We start from the raw sequence: 18,534 nt of genomic DNA, 5'->3' as shown, positions 1-18,534 counted from the left end.
CCTATGGAAATCTGGAAATTCACACGTTCTTTGGCTCTTGCTCCAGTGTAAGAAAAATGGGCCTGGAAACTGGAAATGAAGCTTATAAAATGGCTTATAAAGTAAAGATGAGCTACCAACCAGTAGCTCTGCATTCAAAGTCTATGTATATCTAGTCACTTCAGTCAAGTGAATATACATCTATATATATGTGTGTGTGTATACATATATATATCACATGTATGCATGTATGTATTTGTTCGGTTGACGCAAAATGTTTAAGAAGTGATGCAGTATTTTTTGACTTCCTACTTCTCCCTCTCTGACAAAAGAGCTTCTTCTCTATGTCCATAGTTATGCAGTGCTCTGGGGTTATCTCAGACATTTTCTGTTCGGCTGCATCACATTCTAGGGTGTGACCTAGCTGCCTAATTTCTTCTGTTCCCTCCCAGGTTGGTCTTGCATTTGCTGCCTGGAGGGACAGGAGAGGGAAGAAACCAGTGGTGAGGGACGAAAGGTGTGCTGGTTCAACTCTGAAGCCAGCTGATGAGAGATCCCTGCCCACTTTTGTTCAGTGTGACCTCTAAGGCCTAAGTTTTGGTCTTCCCTCATAGCTTGGTTGGTAAAGAATCTGCCTGCAATGCAAGAGAACCCGGTTCGATTCCTGGGTCAGGAAGATCGGCTGGAGAAGGGATAGGCTACTCAGTCCAGTATTCTTGGGCTTTCCTGGTGGCTCAGCTGGTGAAGAATCCACCTGCAATGAGGGAGACCTGGGTTTGATCCCTGGGTTGGGAAGATCCCCTGAAGAAGGGAAAGGCTACCCACTCCAGTGTTCTGGCCTCGAGAATTCCATGGGCTGTATAGTCCAGGGGGTCTCAGAGAGCTGGACACGACTGAGCGACTTTCACTTCACTTTGAGTTCCGTAGCTAGACATAGACAAAGTGAATCCATCTTTTTCTGCTTTCTTTGGGACCAGGTTTTAATTCTTCCATTAGAATCCAGGAATATGCTGTTAATCTCTTCAGCCCTGGCATGAGTGAAAATCCCCTCAGGACTTTGGCATCTGGTCTTCTCTTTAGTTTCCAACACTGTTGCCAGTTTTCCTCTTTTTGTAATTCTTCACGGGTATTATAATGGAAATTGGGAAAAAAGGGATATTAGGTTCTGCTGATTTGCCCTGATACTAACCTGGAAGTCCTACCAATTATTTTTTAATAATGAATAGGAAAAGATTGTAATAAAGGTATGACTCAGTTATTGTGAATAATATTGTATCTTTTAGTGTAGCCTACTTTAATATTTAATGATTCCTTAAAGGTGTACATGAAAAATTTCTCTCATATAAAACTCTACATCAGGTGGATTTAAGTTACCTATTTCCTCACCAATCTTAGTCAAAATGTTTTGATTTCCATGGCTAAACACTTTATTCATGGTAACATTTGCATGTTAAGATGGCTTTTAAAGGAGCATGGAATTTACACAAACCCAATATCACCGTCACCCACATAACAAAGAAAATATATCCTGGGAGTAATGTCACTAGTGTAACGGTTGAAAATGTGGACTCTGTGGTTAGATCTGGTCTTTGCCATTTATTATTTGTGTGATCTTGGGCAAGTTACTTTATGCCTCCAAGCATCAGTTTCCTTGTGTGTAAAATGTAACATTAGTGATGCCCACTTCATAGACACTTTACCTGAGGACGTAGTGAAAGAATATGTTTGAAACAGCAAGGAGCCTGGAACATAGTATCAATAACAACTCAGTAGCTTTAGGGGAAGATAGTAAGGATGATGATAATTCTTACAGAACGTTAACAGGATGGAAGATAATCTGTGGGCGTTTCTTGGATTTTTTATCAATAATTTTTTTTTTTTCAAAAATTCATGTCTGGAAATATTGCCATGGCTATTTCTGTTTCTAAAAATTTGAGATTGTCCTCCAGGGTGTGTCTTTGCTATGACAGATGGTCAGCAGCTAGTGGTAAAAGAAGTGTAGAATATCATAGCACTTCATTTATTTATGGGAAATGTTTTACTGCCCAACCCTTCAACTAGTTGGAAAATGAAAGTCAAAAACTGGAAACTCTATTTATAAATGGACAGTGCTGTGATCTCAGTGTCTGAAACTGTAGACTTTTAGAAAATATTTATAGCATATTGGAAACTAGTTACTGATCAGTGTATCCTTGCCCCATTAAAAAAAAAAAAAACTAACCCAGAAAACATGAAATTTGGGTAAATTAAAATTGAATAATGAAATGGTGTTACTGGTCGGGGCATAGACTTGGATCACCATGATATTGAATGGTTTGCCTTGGAAACGAACAGAGATCGTTCTGTTGCTTTTGAGATTGCATCCAAGTACTGCATTTTGGACTCTTGTTGACCATGATAGCTACTCCATTTCTTCTAAGGGATTCCTGCCCACAGTAGTAGGAAACTAAAGAGAAGACCAGATGCCAAAGTCCTGAGGGGATTTTCACTCACGCCAGGGCTGAAGAGATGTAATGGTCCTCTGAGTTAAATTCATCCATTCCAGTCCATCTTAGTTCAATGATTCCTAGAATGTCAACATTCACTCTTGCCATCTCCTGTTTGACCACTTCCAATTTGCTGTGATTCATGGCCCTGACATTCCAGGTTCCTATGCAATATTGCTCTTTACAGCATCGGACCTTGCTTCTATCACCAGTCACATCCACAACTGGGTATTGTTTTTGTTTTGGCTCCATCCCTTCATTCTTTCTGGAGTTATTTCTCCACTGATCTCCAGTAGCATATTGGGCACCTACCGACCTGGGGAGTTCCGCTTTCAGTATCCTATCATTTTGCCTTTTCATACTGTTCACGGGGTTCTCAAGGCAAGAATACTGAAGTGGTTTGCCATTCCCTTCTCCAGTGGACCACATTCTGTCAGACCTCTCCACCATGACCCGCCCGTCTTGGGTAGCCCCACAGGGCATGGCTTAGTTTCACTGAGTTAGACAAGGCTGTGGTCCATGTGATCTGATTGGCCTGTTGTCTGTGACTGTGGTTTCTGTCTGTCTGCCCTCTGATGCCCTTTCTCAGTGCCTACCTCTACTTGGGTTTCTCTTACCTTGGACGTGGGGTCTCTCTTCACGGCTGCTCCAGCAAGGCGCAGCTGCTGCTCCTTACCTCAGACGTGGGGTAGCTCCTCCCGGCCGCACTTATGCACCATCGCAGCTGCCTGCCCTTGAATTGTTCTGGGCTCCAAAATCACTGCAGATAGGTGACTGCAGCCATGAAATTAAAAGACGCTTTCTCCTTGGAAGGAAAGTTATGACCAACCTAGACAGCATATTAAAAAGCAGAGACATTACTTTGCCAACAAAGGTCCGTCTAGTCAAGGCTATGGTTTTTCCAGTGGTCATGTATGGATGTGCTGCTGCTGCTAAGTCGCTTCAGTTGTGTCTGACTCTGTGTGACCCCAAAGATGGCAGCCCACCAGGCTCCCCCATCCCTGGGATTCTCCAGGCAAGAACACTAGAGTGGGTTGCCATTTCCTTCTCCAATGATGAAAGTGAAAAGTGAAAGTGAAGTTGCTGAGTCGTGTCCAACTCCTAGCGACCCCATGGACTGCAGCCTACCAGGGTCCTCCATCCATGGGATTTTCCAGGCAAGAGTACTGGGGTGGGCTGCCATTGCCTTCTCCAGTATGGGTGTGACAGTTGGACTATAAAGAAAGCTGAATGCTGAAGAATTGATGCTTTTGAACTGTGGTATTGAGAGTCTTGAGAATGGGACTCTCTTGAGAGTCCCTTGAACTGTGAGATCCAACCAGTCCATCCTAAAGGAGATCAGTCCTGGGTGTTCATTGGAAGGACTGATGTTGAAGCTGAAACTCCAATACTTTGGCCACCTGATGTGAAGAGCTGACTCATTGGAAAAGATCCTGATGCTGGGAAAGATTGAGATTGGGGGCAGGAGGAGAAGGGAATGACAGAGGATGAGATGGTTGGATGGCATCACCGACTCAATGGACATGGGTTTGGGTGGACTCCAGGAGTTGGTGATGGACAGAGAGGCCTGGCGTGCTGCAGTTCACGGGGTCTCAAAGAGTTGGACATGACTGAGTGACTGAACTGTTCTAAATGAAATGGCATCAGAGACAACTGTATACCATTGTATATAAGTCTTTAAGAGAAGAAGATGGAGAAAAATTATTAATTCTTTTGTTAATAGAGGCACTTGAAGTAAACAGAGATGTTTGTTAATGGATCCTTAAAAATAAGCTGAATGAATGGAAATGTAATATATTTAAAAAGATACTGAGTCCATGTCTACATTTGATGGAGGAGACAATTTAGCATACTGGCTCTGAGTGGGGAATTCAGGAGTTTTCCTGAGTTCCAAACCCAGTTCCGTCACTGGCCCAAACACATGATCTGGTAAGTCACTCAACTGCTCTGTGCCAAGGTTGTGTCTGTCATAATGTAGAAGATTAAATGAGATAGTACACGCAAAACATTTGCACTGGTGTGAAGCACACAATAAATGCTCTCTAAATTCTAGCTACTATTATTCAAACGAACTTGGCCGGAACAACCTCCACTCTTCATTCCTGAGCGGCTCGGTAGTAAAGAATCCACCTGCCAATGCAGGAGATCCTGGATCAATCCCTGAGTCAGGAATATCCTCTGGAAGAGGAAATGGCAACCCACTCCAGTATTCATGCCTGAAAAATCCCATGGACAAAGGAGCCTGGGGGGCTACAGTCCATGGGATCACAGAGTCGGACATGCCTGAGCACACGCGCCATACCAGTGGGTACGTTACAGCTCTTTGTCTTTGCATAAATCTTCCTGTCACGGCACTTACCCGTGACCATCATCGTCTGCTAGGGCAGGTTGTGAGCACTGTGCAGGAAGAAAGAACTCTGAACAGTCCCCTAGGCGCCTAGCTTAAAGACGCTGATTAGATGGCTCTGTTTCATTCCTATCAGCCTGGAGCCCAAACATTTGCCCTAATAAAAACACCTGCTATAATAAAATCAGGGCATTTCATGAACTTGTGTGATTACTGGAAAATCATTTTCCATTAACATCATCAGTCATTATTTATAGATTTACATTTTGCAAATGTAATCAACAGTTTAATGAAGATAATATTGCACATACAGCTAAACTATACCATATGCTTAATTCAAAACATTGGGGAAATTCCTAGATAACAAATTGCAATGTATCCTTTTTTATATGCAGTTCATGACTGGACTGTGTGACTTGGCTGTATTTGACACTGATGCTTTTCTCAAAAGAGACTTTCACTTGGAAGAAGTTATAGCTACATCAGTGCATTTCTAAGGGGAACTCTTGCCAAGAAAGAGGGAAAGATAGGATTATTAATGTTCCATTGTTTTACATATTATTCATGTAGCTTATCTAGGCTGTAGTCTTGTATCTGTGATTGTATTCTTTCCATGTTTACAGAGTCAGGATCTGAATTCTGCAACAAAAGGTGTTGTCATTGTTTTTAAGCTACCAGCTTATTCAGTTCAGTTCAGTCACTCAGTCATGTCCGACTCTTTGCGATCCCATGGGCTACAGCATGCCAGGCCTCCCTGTCCATCACCAACTCCCAGAGTTTACTCACACCCATGTCCATTGAGTTGGTGATGCTATCCAACCATCTCATCCTCTGTCGTCCCCTTCTCTTCCTACCTTCAGTCTTTCCCAGCATCAGGATCTTTTCCAATGAGTCAGTTCTTCACATCAGGTGGCCAAAGTATTGGAGTTTCAGCTTTAGCATCAGTCCTTCCAATGAACACCCAGGACTGATTTCCTTTAGGATGGACTGGTTGGATCTCCTCACAGTCCAAGGGACTCTCAAGAGTCTTCTCTAACACCACAGTTCAAAAGCATCAATTCTTCAGCACTCAGCTTTCTTTGTAGTCCAACTCTCACATCCATACATGACCACTGGAAAAACAATAGCTTTGACTAGAAAGACCTTTGTTGGCAAAGTAATGTCTCTGCTATTTAATATGCTGTTTAGGTTGGTCATAACTTTTCTTCTAAGGAGCAAGCGTCTTTTAATTTCATGGCTACAGTCACCATCTGCAGTGATTTTGGAGCCCCCCAAAATTAAGTCTCTCACTATTTCCACAGTTTCCCATCTATTTGCCATGAAGTGATGGGACCGGATGCCATGATCTTAGTTTTCTGAATGTTGAGTTTTAAGCCAACTTTTTCACTCTCCTCTTTCACTTTCATCAAGAGACTCTTTAGTTCTTCAGTTTCTGCCATAAGGGTGGTGTCACCTGCATATCTGAGGTTATTGATATTTCTCCCGGCAATCTTGATTCCAGCTTGTGCTTCATCCAACCCAGCGTTTCTCGGTAAGTTAAATAAGCAGGGTGACAATATATAGCCCTAATGTACTCCTTTCCTGATTTGGAACCAGTCTGTTGTTCCATGTCCAGTTCTAACTATTGCTTCCTGACCTGCATACAGATTTCTTGGGAGGCAGGTCAGGTGGTCTGGTATTCCCATCTCTTGAAGAATTTTCCACAGTTTGTTGTGATTCACACAGTCAAAGGCTTTGGTGTAGTCAATAAAGCATATGTTTTCCTGGAATTCTCTTGCTTTTTCTGTGATCCAACAGATGTTGGCATTTTGATCTCTAGTTCCTCTGCCTTTTCTAAATCCAGCTTGAACATCTAGAAGTTCATGGTTCACATACTGTTGAAGCCTAGCTTGGAGAATTTTGAGCATTACTCTGCTAGCATGTGAAATGAGTGCAATTGTGTGGTAGTTTGAGCATTCTTTGGCATTGCCCTTCTTTGGGATTCGAATGAAAACTGACCTTTTCCAGTCCTGTGGCTGCTACTGAGTTTTCCAAATTTGCTACCATATTGAGTGCAGCACTTTCACAGCATCATCTTTTAGGATTTGAAATAGCTCAACTGGAATTCCATCACCTCCACTAGCTTTATTTGTAGCCATACTTCCAAAGGCCCACTTGACTTTGCATTCCAAGATGTCTGGCTCTAGGTGAGGGATCATACCATAGTGATTATCTGGGTCGTGAAGATCTTTTTTGTATAGTTCTTCTGTGTATTTTTGCCACCTCTTCTTAATATCTTCTGCTTCTGTTAGGTCTATGCCATTTCTGTCCTTTATTATGCCCATCTTTGCAGGAAATATTCCCTTGGTATCTCTAATTTTCTTAAAGAGATCTCTAGTCTTTCAGTACTCACTATGTAGCCCAAGCACTTTGCATATGTTTCCCTGCTTAATCCTTATACAGCCTTGTAAGTAGGTACTTTTGTCCACCTCCTGCTAGAGAGAAAAACAAGGCTCAAGTTTATATAATCTTGTGGAGTTGAGATGCAGACCCTGAAAGGCTACGCTCTTAAAGACAGTGCAGGGCTTCACATGAACAGTGAAGCGTTCAGAAATGGTGGAGGGGAGGCTGTAAAACACGGAAGCAATTGACACTGTCCGCTTTCTAGTGCTTTCTTTGTGTGGAAATGAAACTTTTGGAAAGTGTGATATCCAAAAGAATCATGAAAAACCACAATAATTGTAGCATTACCTATAAATACATATCAATAGATACGTTAGAAGATAAAAGTTACCATGGTATAACAGTGATCAATCCCATGAACATTTAATGAGTTTTATTTGGCCATTATTTATTCTGCAAAGATTGTGATGATTATACAGTTGATATTGCTGAAAACTGTTTTGAATATAGAAAACATTTCCCCCACCCCATAGCTCACTTTGTTGCACACACCTTTATGGAAGAAATTGTATCATATGCTAAAAGTTTGTGTTCAAGGTACTTATTCAAGGGCATATAAAAGAAATGGATGTAGGAAGTTATCAATATCCTTCATCAAAAGGATGAATGAAGTTTCCTTCCTTTCAAGAAGGAAAGGAAGTCTTATAGAATTATACATGGGCTCATTACATAAATATCCTAAAAACTTAGCCCTCATCTTTTTGTTCTACAAAAAAAAATCAAGAATTTAGAATATATAATCAGATGTGGTGCCCTCAGATAGCAAGGCTTGAGATTGGTGATTCTCATCCTAAACTGTGTGGGAGAATCAGCTGTATTTATGTGTACATATGTCTATGTTTCGGAGAAGGCAATGGCACCCCACTCCAGTACTCTTGCCTGGAAAATACCATGGATGGAGGAGCCTGGTGGGCTGCAGTCCATGGGATCGCTAAGAGTCGGACACGACTGAGCTACTTCACTTTCACTTCTCACTTTCATGCATTGGAGAAGGAAATGGCAACCCACTCCAGTGTTCTTGCCTGGAGAATCCCAGGGATGGGGGAGCCTGGTGGCTGCCGTCTATGGGGTCGCACAGAGTCGGACACGACTGAAGTGACTTAGCAGCAGCAGCAGCATGTGTATGTTTGTTATTGAAGTATAGTTACTGTACAATATTATATAAATTATAAGTATATACTTTATATAATAGAGATTAAATTATAAGTATATAATTTATATAACAGAGATTCACAATTTTTGTAGAGACTCACCATTTTTGAAGGTTATTTTCCACTTGTAGTTATTATAAAATGTTGGTTATATCGCCTATGTTGTACAATGTATTCTTGTAGCTTGCATACAAGAATACTATACATAATAGTTTGTACCTCCAGTCCCTCCTTCCCTCTCCCCACTGACAGCTGCTACTTTGTTCTATTGTTCTATATGTCTGTGAGTCCACTCCTTTCTTGTTATATTCACTAGTTTGTTGTATTTTTTTATTTTTAAATTGAAGTATAGTTGATTTACAATATTGTATTGGTTTCTGATGTACAGCAAAGTGATTCATATATATATGTATATATTTTTCTTTTTCAAATTCCTTTCCATTATAGGTTATTACAAGATGCTGCATGTAGTTCCCTGTGCTGTATAGTAGGACCTTGTTGTTTATCTGTTTTATGTATGGTCAGTTCAGTTCAGTCGCTCAGTCGCGTCCGACTCTTTGCAACCCCATGAATCGCAGCACGCCAGGCCTCCCTGTCCATCACCAACTTCCGGAGTTCACTCAGACTCACGTCCATTGAGTCAGTGATGCCATCCAGCCATCTAATCTTCTGTCGTCCCCTTCTCCTCCTGCCCCCAATCCCTCCCAGCATCAGAGTCTTTTCCAATGAGTCAACTCTTCGCATGAGGTGGCCAGAGTACTGGAGTTTCAGCTTTAGCATCATTCCTTCCAAAGAATACCCCGGACTTATCTCCTTTAGGGTGGACTGGTTGGATCTCCTTGCAGTCCAAGGGACTCTCAAGAGTCTTCTCCAACACCACAGTTCAAAAGCATCAATTCTTTGGCGCTCAGCTTTCTTCACAGTCCAACTCTCACATCCATACATGACCACTGGAAAAACCATAGCCTTGACTACACGATGGTAGTTTGTATCTAACAGTCCCAAACTCCTCATTGACCCCTCCTTACCCCTTTCCCTTTTAGTCACCATAAATATTTTTTCTGTGTCTGTGAGTCTGTTTCTGTTTTGTATATAAATTCATTTGTATAATTTTTTAGATTCCACATATAAGGGATATCACATTTTTGTCTTCTGTCTTACTTCACTTAGTATGGTATCCATGTTGATGCAAATGGCATTATTTCATTCTTTTTTATGACTATGTAATATTCTGTTGTGTAATACATATCCATATATGCCACATTTTATTTATGTACATATGTGTTCATCTCTCAGTAAACACTAGGTTGGTTCTACATCTTGGCTATTATAAATAGTGCTGCTATGAACACTGTGCTGCTATCTTTTTGAATTAGAGTTTTCATCTTTTCAGGATATAAGCCCAGGCACGGGATTGTTGAATCGTATTGCCACTCTATTTTTAGCTTTCTAAGGAACCTCTATACTGTTTCTCATAGTGGCTGCACCAATTTACATTCTAACCAGCAGTGTAGAAAGGTTTGCTTTTCTCCACACCCTCTCTAACACTTATTATTCTTAAGACGTTTTAATGATAATCATTTTGACCAGTGTGATGTGATGCCTTATTGTGGTTTTGATTTGTGTTTCTCTAACAACTAGCGATATTGAGCATTTTTTCATGTGCCTATTGACCATTTTTATGTCTTCTTTGGAGAAATATCTATTTAGGTCTTATGCCTATTGTTCAATTACATTGTTTGGTTTTTTGTTACTGAATTATATACTGAGTTTGTATATTTTGGAAATTAAGCCCTTGTCAGTAGCATCATTTGCAAATATTTTCTCCCATTATATAGGTTGTCTTTTCATTTTATTGATGGTTTTCTTTGCTGCAAAAGCTTATAAGTTTGATTAGGTCCCATTTGTTTCTTTCTGCTTTCATTCACTGCCCTGGGAGACTGACCTAAGAAAATATTGGTACAATTTATATCAGAGAATGCTTTGCCTATATTATCTTCTAGGAATTTTATGGTATCATGTCTTCTATTTAAGTCTTTAAGGAACTTTCGGTTTATTATTGTGTGTGGTGTGAGGGAGTATTCGAACTTCAGTGATTTACATGCAGCTGCCCAGCTTTCCCAGCACCACTTGCTGAAGCGCTGTACTTTTTAAGATTCCACGCAGAATGGTATCATACAGTATTTGTCTTTCTCTGTCTCACTTCACTTAGCATAATGCCTTTCAGGTCCATCCATGTTGTTACAAATGGCAAAATGTCTCTCTTTTTTAGGGTTGAATAGTACTCCATTATGTATATCTACCACATCTCTTTTATTCATCCATGTGATGGTGAAAACTTACTTCCATATTTGGCAGTCATAAATTTGCTGGGTCATATGGTAGTTCTGTTTTTAGTTTTTGAGAAACCTCTATTCTCTTTCCACAATGACTGTACCAATTTGCACTCTTACCACGAGTGTATGAGGGTTCCCTTTCTTTGTATCCTCACCAGATTTGTTATTTGCATTCTTTTTGATAATAGCCATTCTGACAGGTGTGAAGTGATATCTCGTTGTGATTTTGACTTGCATTTCCATAATGATTATCGATGTTGAGTATCTTTTCATGCGCCTGTTGACCACCTGCATTTCCTCTTTGGGACAATGTCTAATCAGTTCTTCTTCCCACTTTTAAATTGGGAGAATCAGTTGTGTTTTTGACAAGGATGCCAATATAGTTCAATTGGGAAGAATAATCTTTTCAATAAATATTACTGGGATACCTAGATATTCACATGCAAAAGGATGAAATTAAATTCCTACCTCACAGAATACACAGAAATTAACTTAAAATGGATCATAGACATGAAAGTAACAACTAAAATTATAACAGTTTTAGAAGAAAACATAAGAATAAAACTCTGTGACTTTGGATTAGGCAGTTTCTTAGAAAAAAATACCAAAAAGCAACAAAAGAAGAGATAAGTTGTTCTAAACCAAAATTTTAAACTTTTTTTTCTGCAAATGATACTATCAAGAAAGTAAAAAAACAACTCACAGAACTGGAGAAAATATTAGCAAATCATGTATCTGATATAGGACTTGTGTTCAGAACATATTAAGAATACTTGCAGTCAATCATAAACAGATGAATAGCCCATTTTTAAAATGAGCAAAGGATCTGAATAGACATTGCCTCCAAAGAAGTTGTATAAATGATCAATATACACATGAGAAGGAAAATGTAAATCAAAACTCCAGTGAAATACCCCTTCATACCAGCTAGGATGGCTGTAATAAAAAAGACAGGCATTTGTAAGTACCACTAAGAAGAGGATAGGGAGAAATTGGAATGCTCATACATAGCTAGTAAGAGTGTAAGATGGTGCAGCTGCTTTGGAAACTAGTTTAGCAGGTCCTTAAAAGTTTAAATATATAAAGTAGATGTAGCAAGTCTACTCCTAGATACACCCCCAAGAGAAAATAAAACAAATGTCCATACAAAATCCTTTACATAAGTATTCATTATAGGCAAAAAATGTAGAAACAACTCAAATGGCCATAAAATGATGAGTAAATAAAGACATTATGATATATCCATATGATGACTATTATTCAGCCATTTAAAAGGTAGTTGTACTGATACATGCTATAAAATGGATGTACCTTGAAAACATTATAAATCATATGGTTTGTAAGTTATATTTCAGTAAAGCTAATGTGACAAAATAATCAACTTGGATACTTTTGTAAATCTTTATGCCCAAGCTGAACCCCGGATCAATGAGATCGTTCTCTTATGGTGAAACTCAAGCATCAGTATTTTTTAAAGTTCCCCAGGTGATTGCATTTTGTAGCCAAGATTGAGAATCACTGCTCTAGAATCAGCTCTAATCTAAATGAGCTTCTAATTTAGGAAACTCTAGAAAAGTTCAGATCCCAGTAAGAGGACTCCAGGAAATTTCCACCAGTCTCGCTACTCAAAGTGTGGTCCTCAGACCAGTATCACTGGGGACCCTGTTAAAAATGTAGATTCCTGGGCAGCCTTCACCCTGGCTCTAGTAAATCAGAATCCACAATTTAACAAAAGCCCCAAGTTATCTAAAGTTTGAGAAGCATTGCCCCAGGTCAGTGATTCGCAATCTTGGCTGCATGTTGGAATCATCTGGGAGTTATACTGATGCCTGGGTTCCACCCCCCAGTGATGCTACTGGTATGAGGTACAGCATCTGGATTTTAGAAGCTTCTAGGTGATTTTAATGTGATACAAATTAAGAATAACTGGTATAAACGTACTGTTTGGGGACATTTAATGGCAAAAAGAAGAAAAGACAAGTATTTTAAAATAAAATATATTTTGTTTTCAACATAGAGGACTGAGGAACATGCATAAACAAATGGAGATCATTGGTGTCAAAAATTTCCAGAAGCGCAGGGAAGGAATGGGAGTAAGACAATAGTAGGGAAGGTTTGCCCTAAAAAGACATTGAAAAAGTAAAAAAAAAAAATGACCAAGCATTTTCTCCTCCAAGTACAAGAGTGAGATCTCTTTTTATAATATACGATTATTGGAGACTATGCAAATTTAAGTGGCCAAGGATCTGTGGTTCTTGAGAGAAGAGTGTTTTTAAATTCTACCACAAAATGTTCAGCAGCTACTTACTGAACTTTTCTGTTTTTTTGCTCTTTAAAAAAGAGTGTTAATATATTAATTCAGCAATAGATAATCCTTCCCAATAACCAGGGTACCAGTGTCCCAGTATTGGTGTCCAGTCCCAGTTCTGGGGAGATTGAATGCTTACAGGCAATGGGAGCTGAGCTGGGCGGGAGGTGCTCTTCCTGGGCATGAAGGACGCCCCTCGCCAACAATGGGCCTCACCTTGTTACGACCGGAGTCTCTCTACCCTCACTGGTCTTTGCAGAATCATGACTCTAAAGTGTCTCCTAGACAGAGTCACAAAGCTCACAGAGTTGGTCTTCGTGATCTCTCATTTCATCCCCCTCCACCAGCCTTAGTCTCCACGTGCTCTTCCCCGGGTGACTTGAGTCTGCTCTGTTTCAGCATCAATATACGGCACGCTTGTCTCCATTGAAATGAGCCACATGGGTTCTGTGCCTTCAGGAGTCGGGGTGTGTGTGTGCGTGTGTGTGTGTGTATGCATCTGTGTGTGTGTCTGTGTGTCAGTGCTCTAGTGATCTGTGCTAACTTAATGCGTAACTGTTAAAGGAAACCCACAGCCCCTTTTCCTCCTCCTCCTCCAGCTTTTCTGCCTCCCTCCTTTCTCCTTAACATCTCCCTCTCTTTTCTCTTATTCCCTCCATCTTAGGCACTGAAACCCTGAACCCTTTATCAAAATGAAAGAAGTGATGTACATGTTGAGACTTGAGAACCAACCCAGTGACCATAATACCTTTACTGTGTTTTCTACCTTTTGTTAAAGGCAAGTCTGATCTTAAACATACCAGGACATTTCTACATACTGAGAGGGAAATCACATGATCAGTTATTACCAGTATGTGATAGCATGAGTGAGTGGCGTGCAATTAAATTCCAAAAATCAACTAATGTGTTTAAGTACTGCAGGTACAACATGACCATGGGTCATTTTCCTGTCTTTAAATTCCCCAATTCTGTAAACTATCTGAGTTTTCTCTTTTCATGCTTTTTAAAGTCTTTATGAAATAATAAAAATGTTCACAAGCTATATACTACCTTAAAAAGAATCTTAAAATTTTTCTGATGACAATAATGATGCATGCAGCTGTATAAAGCACTGTCGAAAGTCTTGTAGTGTCCCAACCCATCCCCCCGTCCCAGCTAATAGTTTGGTGTACATTTTATCATATTTCCATTATCACCATCTTCCCTTTACATGTATGTATGCATTTTTAAAAAATCCACCTGGAGATATTTCTAAAATCCATCACTTTCCAAAGGACTAGCCCCAGGGAATAGGTACATGAGCTTGTTAAGGATTTTAATAACTTCTCATATTTTGATGTGGGGTAACCTTTGCCAACAAAGGTCCATCTAGTCAAGGCTATGGTTTTCCTGTGGTCATGTATGGATGTGAGAGTTGGACTGTGAAGGAGGCTGAGCACTGAAGAATTGATGCTTTTGAACTGTGGTGCTGGAGAAGACTCTTGAGAGTCCCTTGGACTGCAAGGAGATCCAACCAGTCCATTCTAAAGGAGATCAGCCCTGGGATTTCTTTGGAAGGACTGATGCTAAAGCTGAAACTCCAGTACTTTGGCCACCTCATGCGAAGAGTTGACTCATTGGAAAAGACTCTGATGCTGGGAGGGATTGGGGGCAGGAGGAGAAGGGGACAACAGAGGATGAGATGGCTGGATGGCATCACTGACTCCATGGACTTGAGTCTGAATGAACTCCGGGAGATGGTGATGGACAGGGAGGCCTGGCGTGCTGCGATTCATGGGGTCGCAAAGAGTCGGACACGACTGAGTGACTGAACTGAACTGAACCCAAAGTTTGGGCTTCCTAGGTGGCCCTAGTGGTAAAGAACCCGCTTACCAATGCAGGAGGCTTAAGAGACATGGGTTCGATCTCTGGGTCAAGAATATCCCCTGGAAGAGGGTATAGCAACCCACTCCAGTGTTCTTGCCTGGAGAATCCCATGGACAGAGGAGCCTGGCAGCCCATAGGGTCTCAAAGAGTCAGACATCACTGAAGAGACTTAGCACACATGCAACCCAAGATTTATGATAATTCAGTTCCTTTAAATGTACATGTAGTTTTCTTGACTTATTTAATAACTTGAAGTCTCTAATGGTATTTGGTTATTGTTTAAATCACTTGTCTTATTTTGTATTTCCTTGGCTTATATCTCTGACCACGTCCTTATCAAAATATCCTGATTAGTAGATTTTAAAAAGTAGCATCACTACATACATGACTTAAAAAGGTTGGTTGACTTTTAGTTTTTTCACTCCTGTCTGTATCATGAGATTCTACCTGCGATGATTTTCCCCAGCAAATAATTCATCACTGGGATTACTCATAACCTTTAGTTTCAAAATTCATCTCTTGCTATTAAGTTTCATTATTTTGCAGTATCTGTGGCTCTTCTGAATAATGAAAAAATGAAATGAATGATATACAGATAAAGTGAAAGTGAAGTTGCTCAGTTGTGTCCGACTCTGTGCAACCCCAAGACGGCAGCCCCCCAGGCTCCCCCATCCCTGGGATTCTCCAGGCAAGAATACTGGAGTGGGTTGCCATTTCCTTCTCCAATGTGAGAAAGTGAAAAGTGAAAGTGAAGTTGCTCAGTCGTGTCCAACTCCCAGCGACCCCATGGACTGCAGCCCACCAGGCTCCTCCATCCATGGGATTTTCCAGGCAAGAGTACTGGAGTGGGGTGCCATTGCCTTCTCCTGATATACAGATAAATTCCCTTTAAAAATTTTTGGAAAAAATATCTTTTATTTAACCATGCCTAGTACTTTGGGATATTCCAGTGAGCTCTACTTATAAAGATGAGAAATCTGGAAGTTCCTCCACCTTCTTTCTTGTCTTTTTTTTTTTTTTTGGATTGAATGAATTCTGTTTTGTTTTAGTCCAGAAAAGTCATACCTTTGTTTCTAAGTTACCTAAAATTTCAACATGTAAATTTTACTTTACTAAAATCTAAATTTAATGTACAGTTGTATCCTCTTCCAAATAATACAAAGACTTTCAAATGTTTTTATTCTGATTTCCCCTCCTGACTTACTTGCTATTTTTATCAACCAGATTTTAGCTCTGTTTGCTTGCTTTTTTTAACCTCACAAATTAGACATCACCATTCTGTTAAGATTTGCTTATCTTCATCTTTTTTTTGCTTATCATCCCTACTTATATTCAGAGCTTCTGGGATGAAACCCTAGTTCCTATCATTTTGGATTGGTTGACAGTCTCCATGATATACAGGTCATTAGTTAAATGTGTCAGGAAGAAAATGAGAAGCCCCAGGAAATAGCCCCCACACATGCACAGAGCTGCCCCCAGGCCTAGAAGCATCCTTGTATGTTTTCCTCCCACTCTCTAGTTAGAGGCTTTTATGGAGTAGAGAGGAAAAAGGAAATCTTATAGAATCCTGAAGTTAAATATATTCACTTTAAAGGATTGTTTCTTATTCTGAGACTGTATTTGTCCTAACTTTTGTTGCCATTAAAATTACCTTTATTTTGTAAAATAATGGATGGTGATGATAGTTGAAAGTTTTTTTGGTTTTGTTTTTTATTCATGAGGTTTGTTTTAAGTTTTCCATGCTTGGCAAGTATAACATTGCCGTTCACAACCCAGATTTTTTGAAAATTTACGAGTCCTTGAAATCCTAAACCACTACTGTAGACAACTAACTGTGAGTTTGGTATGTGGACATTGAAGCATGTATTCTTGGTTACATTAGGGGCTTTATTGGTTATTCGGATGTGGACAAATCCTGTAGTATTAGTAGTATTTTGCAACATTATGTTGTATTATCAAGTAGTCCTTCGGAGTCTCCCAACGATTGAAGTTATGTCTAAGAACTTCTTCCATAAGGCTGGATCTATACGAGCAAAGTGATCTGGGTGCTTTTTGCACACCTTGTGTACAACTGGTGATGTTTATGCTCCCAATTTTTAAAAAAAAACACTCACAACCAAATATTTGGCCAATAACTTACTATGTGTCTTTCTCATTTGAAACATGAGCAGGTTGAACTGCTTTCCAAGTTTGTTTTCAACACTAATGTGAGTTGTGATTGCACTTGCACATATGGCAGGATACAGGAAGCTTGGGGCTGGTGCACTGGAATGACCCAGAGAGATGGTATGGGCAGGGAGGTGGGAGGGGGGTTCAGGATGGGGAACACGTGTACACCCGTGGCGGATGCATGTTGATGTATGGCGAAACCAGTACAATATTGTAAAGTAAAAAAATATATATAAATTAAAAAAATAAAAAATAAAAAGTCTTAAAGAGATATAACTATTTCATATGTATTTATATTGCATGTAAGTTTCACACTATAAATTTAGATGCAGAAGACACTCATTTTTCTCATATGGGCTCATTTAAAAGGCTGCATCTGTGATATGGGCACTGCCATCTTAGCAGATGCCGTTTCTTCCTTTCCCTGTGAGTGCTCAGTGTGGAGCCTACACTAGAGTTCTCATTTCACTGCTGTAACGAATGGTCATGTTTAAATACAGTCACATTATTTATTGCAAAGGGTCACAGAACTCATCTTTGTAATGGTCACATGCTTGACACTGAAGTTGTTATGTAAACATTCAGTCATTGTGACAAGGTAGACAAGCGATGACTACTTGAAGATGCACAACCACAGATTTTGGAGGCCTCTGAATTCATGACGGAGTTGTTAACTGGCAGTTTTGTTATTTCCTATAAGTACAAGGAAAGGAAGTATTACAGTTACTCATACCCATTTGAAAGAGGAAATTAACATTTTCTAAAAAATTCTTTTTCAGTGAAGGAAGCCCGTCCCCCAGAATGGAGCTGCTGCACAATATCGACCCAAACTTTGTAGATACTGCACCGTGTGAGTACCTTGTTTATTGCTGCTAACTTATGTCTCTTTGGCTTACAAAGATGGTTTTATTGCCCAGTGGCTGTCTAGCCTAATTCTCCTTTTCCACTTGAGTTCGCTGTGAAAGTGAACATTTCTCCATGGCACCTGTGCCACCAGTGTCCCTGGGCTTTGTTGACACACACGGTGAATGCTGCTAATGAGCTATGTGACCTTCTAAGCCTGTTCCCTCCCCGAGCCCCAGCTTTCCCATCTATAAAAGGAGAACCCATTGCTGCCCTATAAATACATTCTTCGGTACCGTTTTTCTAGATTCTGTATGTGTGCGTTAGAATATGATACTTTTCTTTCTCTTTCTGACTCACTTTACTCTGTATGATAGGTTCTAGTTTCATCCACCTCATCAGAACGGACTCAAATGCATTCCTTTCATGGCTGGGTAATATTCCATTGTGTATATGTACCACAACTTCTTTATCCATTCATCTGTCGATGGGCATCTAGGTTGCTTCCGTGTTCTAGCCATTGTACATAGTGCTGCATTGAACATTGGTGTATGTGTATCTTTTTCAATTTTGGTTTCCTCAGGGTATGTGCCTAGGAGTGAGATTG

At 40.0% G+C, this 18,534-nt stretch overlaps 1 protein-coding gene across 1 annotated transcript in view; it reads left to right on the top strand.

The window, feature by feature from the left end:
- ARSB (arylsulfatase B) overlaps positions 1-18,534 on the top strand; it is a 181,166-nt gene that overhangs the window by 101,082 nt on the left and 61,550 nt on the right. Inside the window, exon 6 of the mRNA XM_027552938.1 lies at positions 17,864-17,934. Coding sequence (XP_027408739.1) covers positions 17,864-17,934 — 71 coding nt within the window. The remainder of the gene's footprint in view (positions 1-17,863; positions 17,935-18,534) is intronic.

Source organism: Bos indicus x Bos taurus, chromosome 10 (assembly GCF_003369695.1).
Source record: "Bos indicus x Bos taurus breed Angus x Brahman F1 hybrid chromosome 10, Bos_hybrid_MaternalHap_v2.0, whole genome shotgun sequence".
In the NCBI taxonomy this organism is placed as follows: domain Eukaryota; kingdom Metazoa; phylum Chordata; class Mammalia; order Artiodactyla; family Bovidae; genus Bos; species Bos indicus x Bos taurus.
Note: the sequence above shows the minus strand (reverse complement) of the source record. Positions and strands in the feature narration are given on the sequence as shown.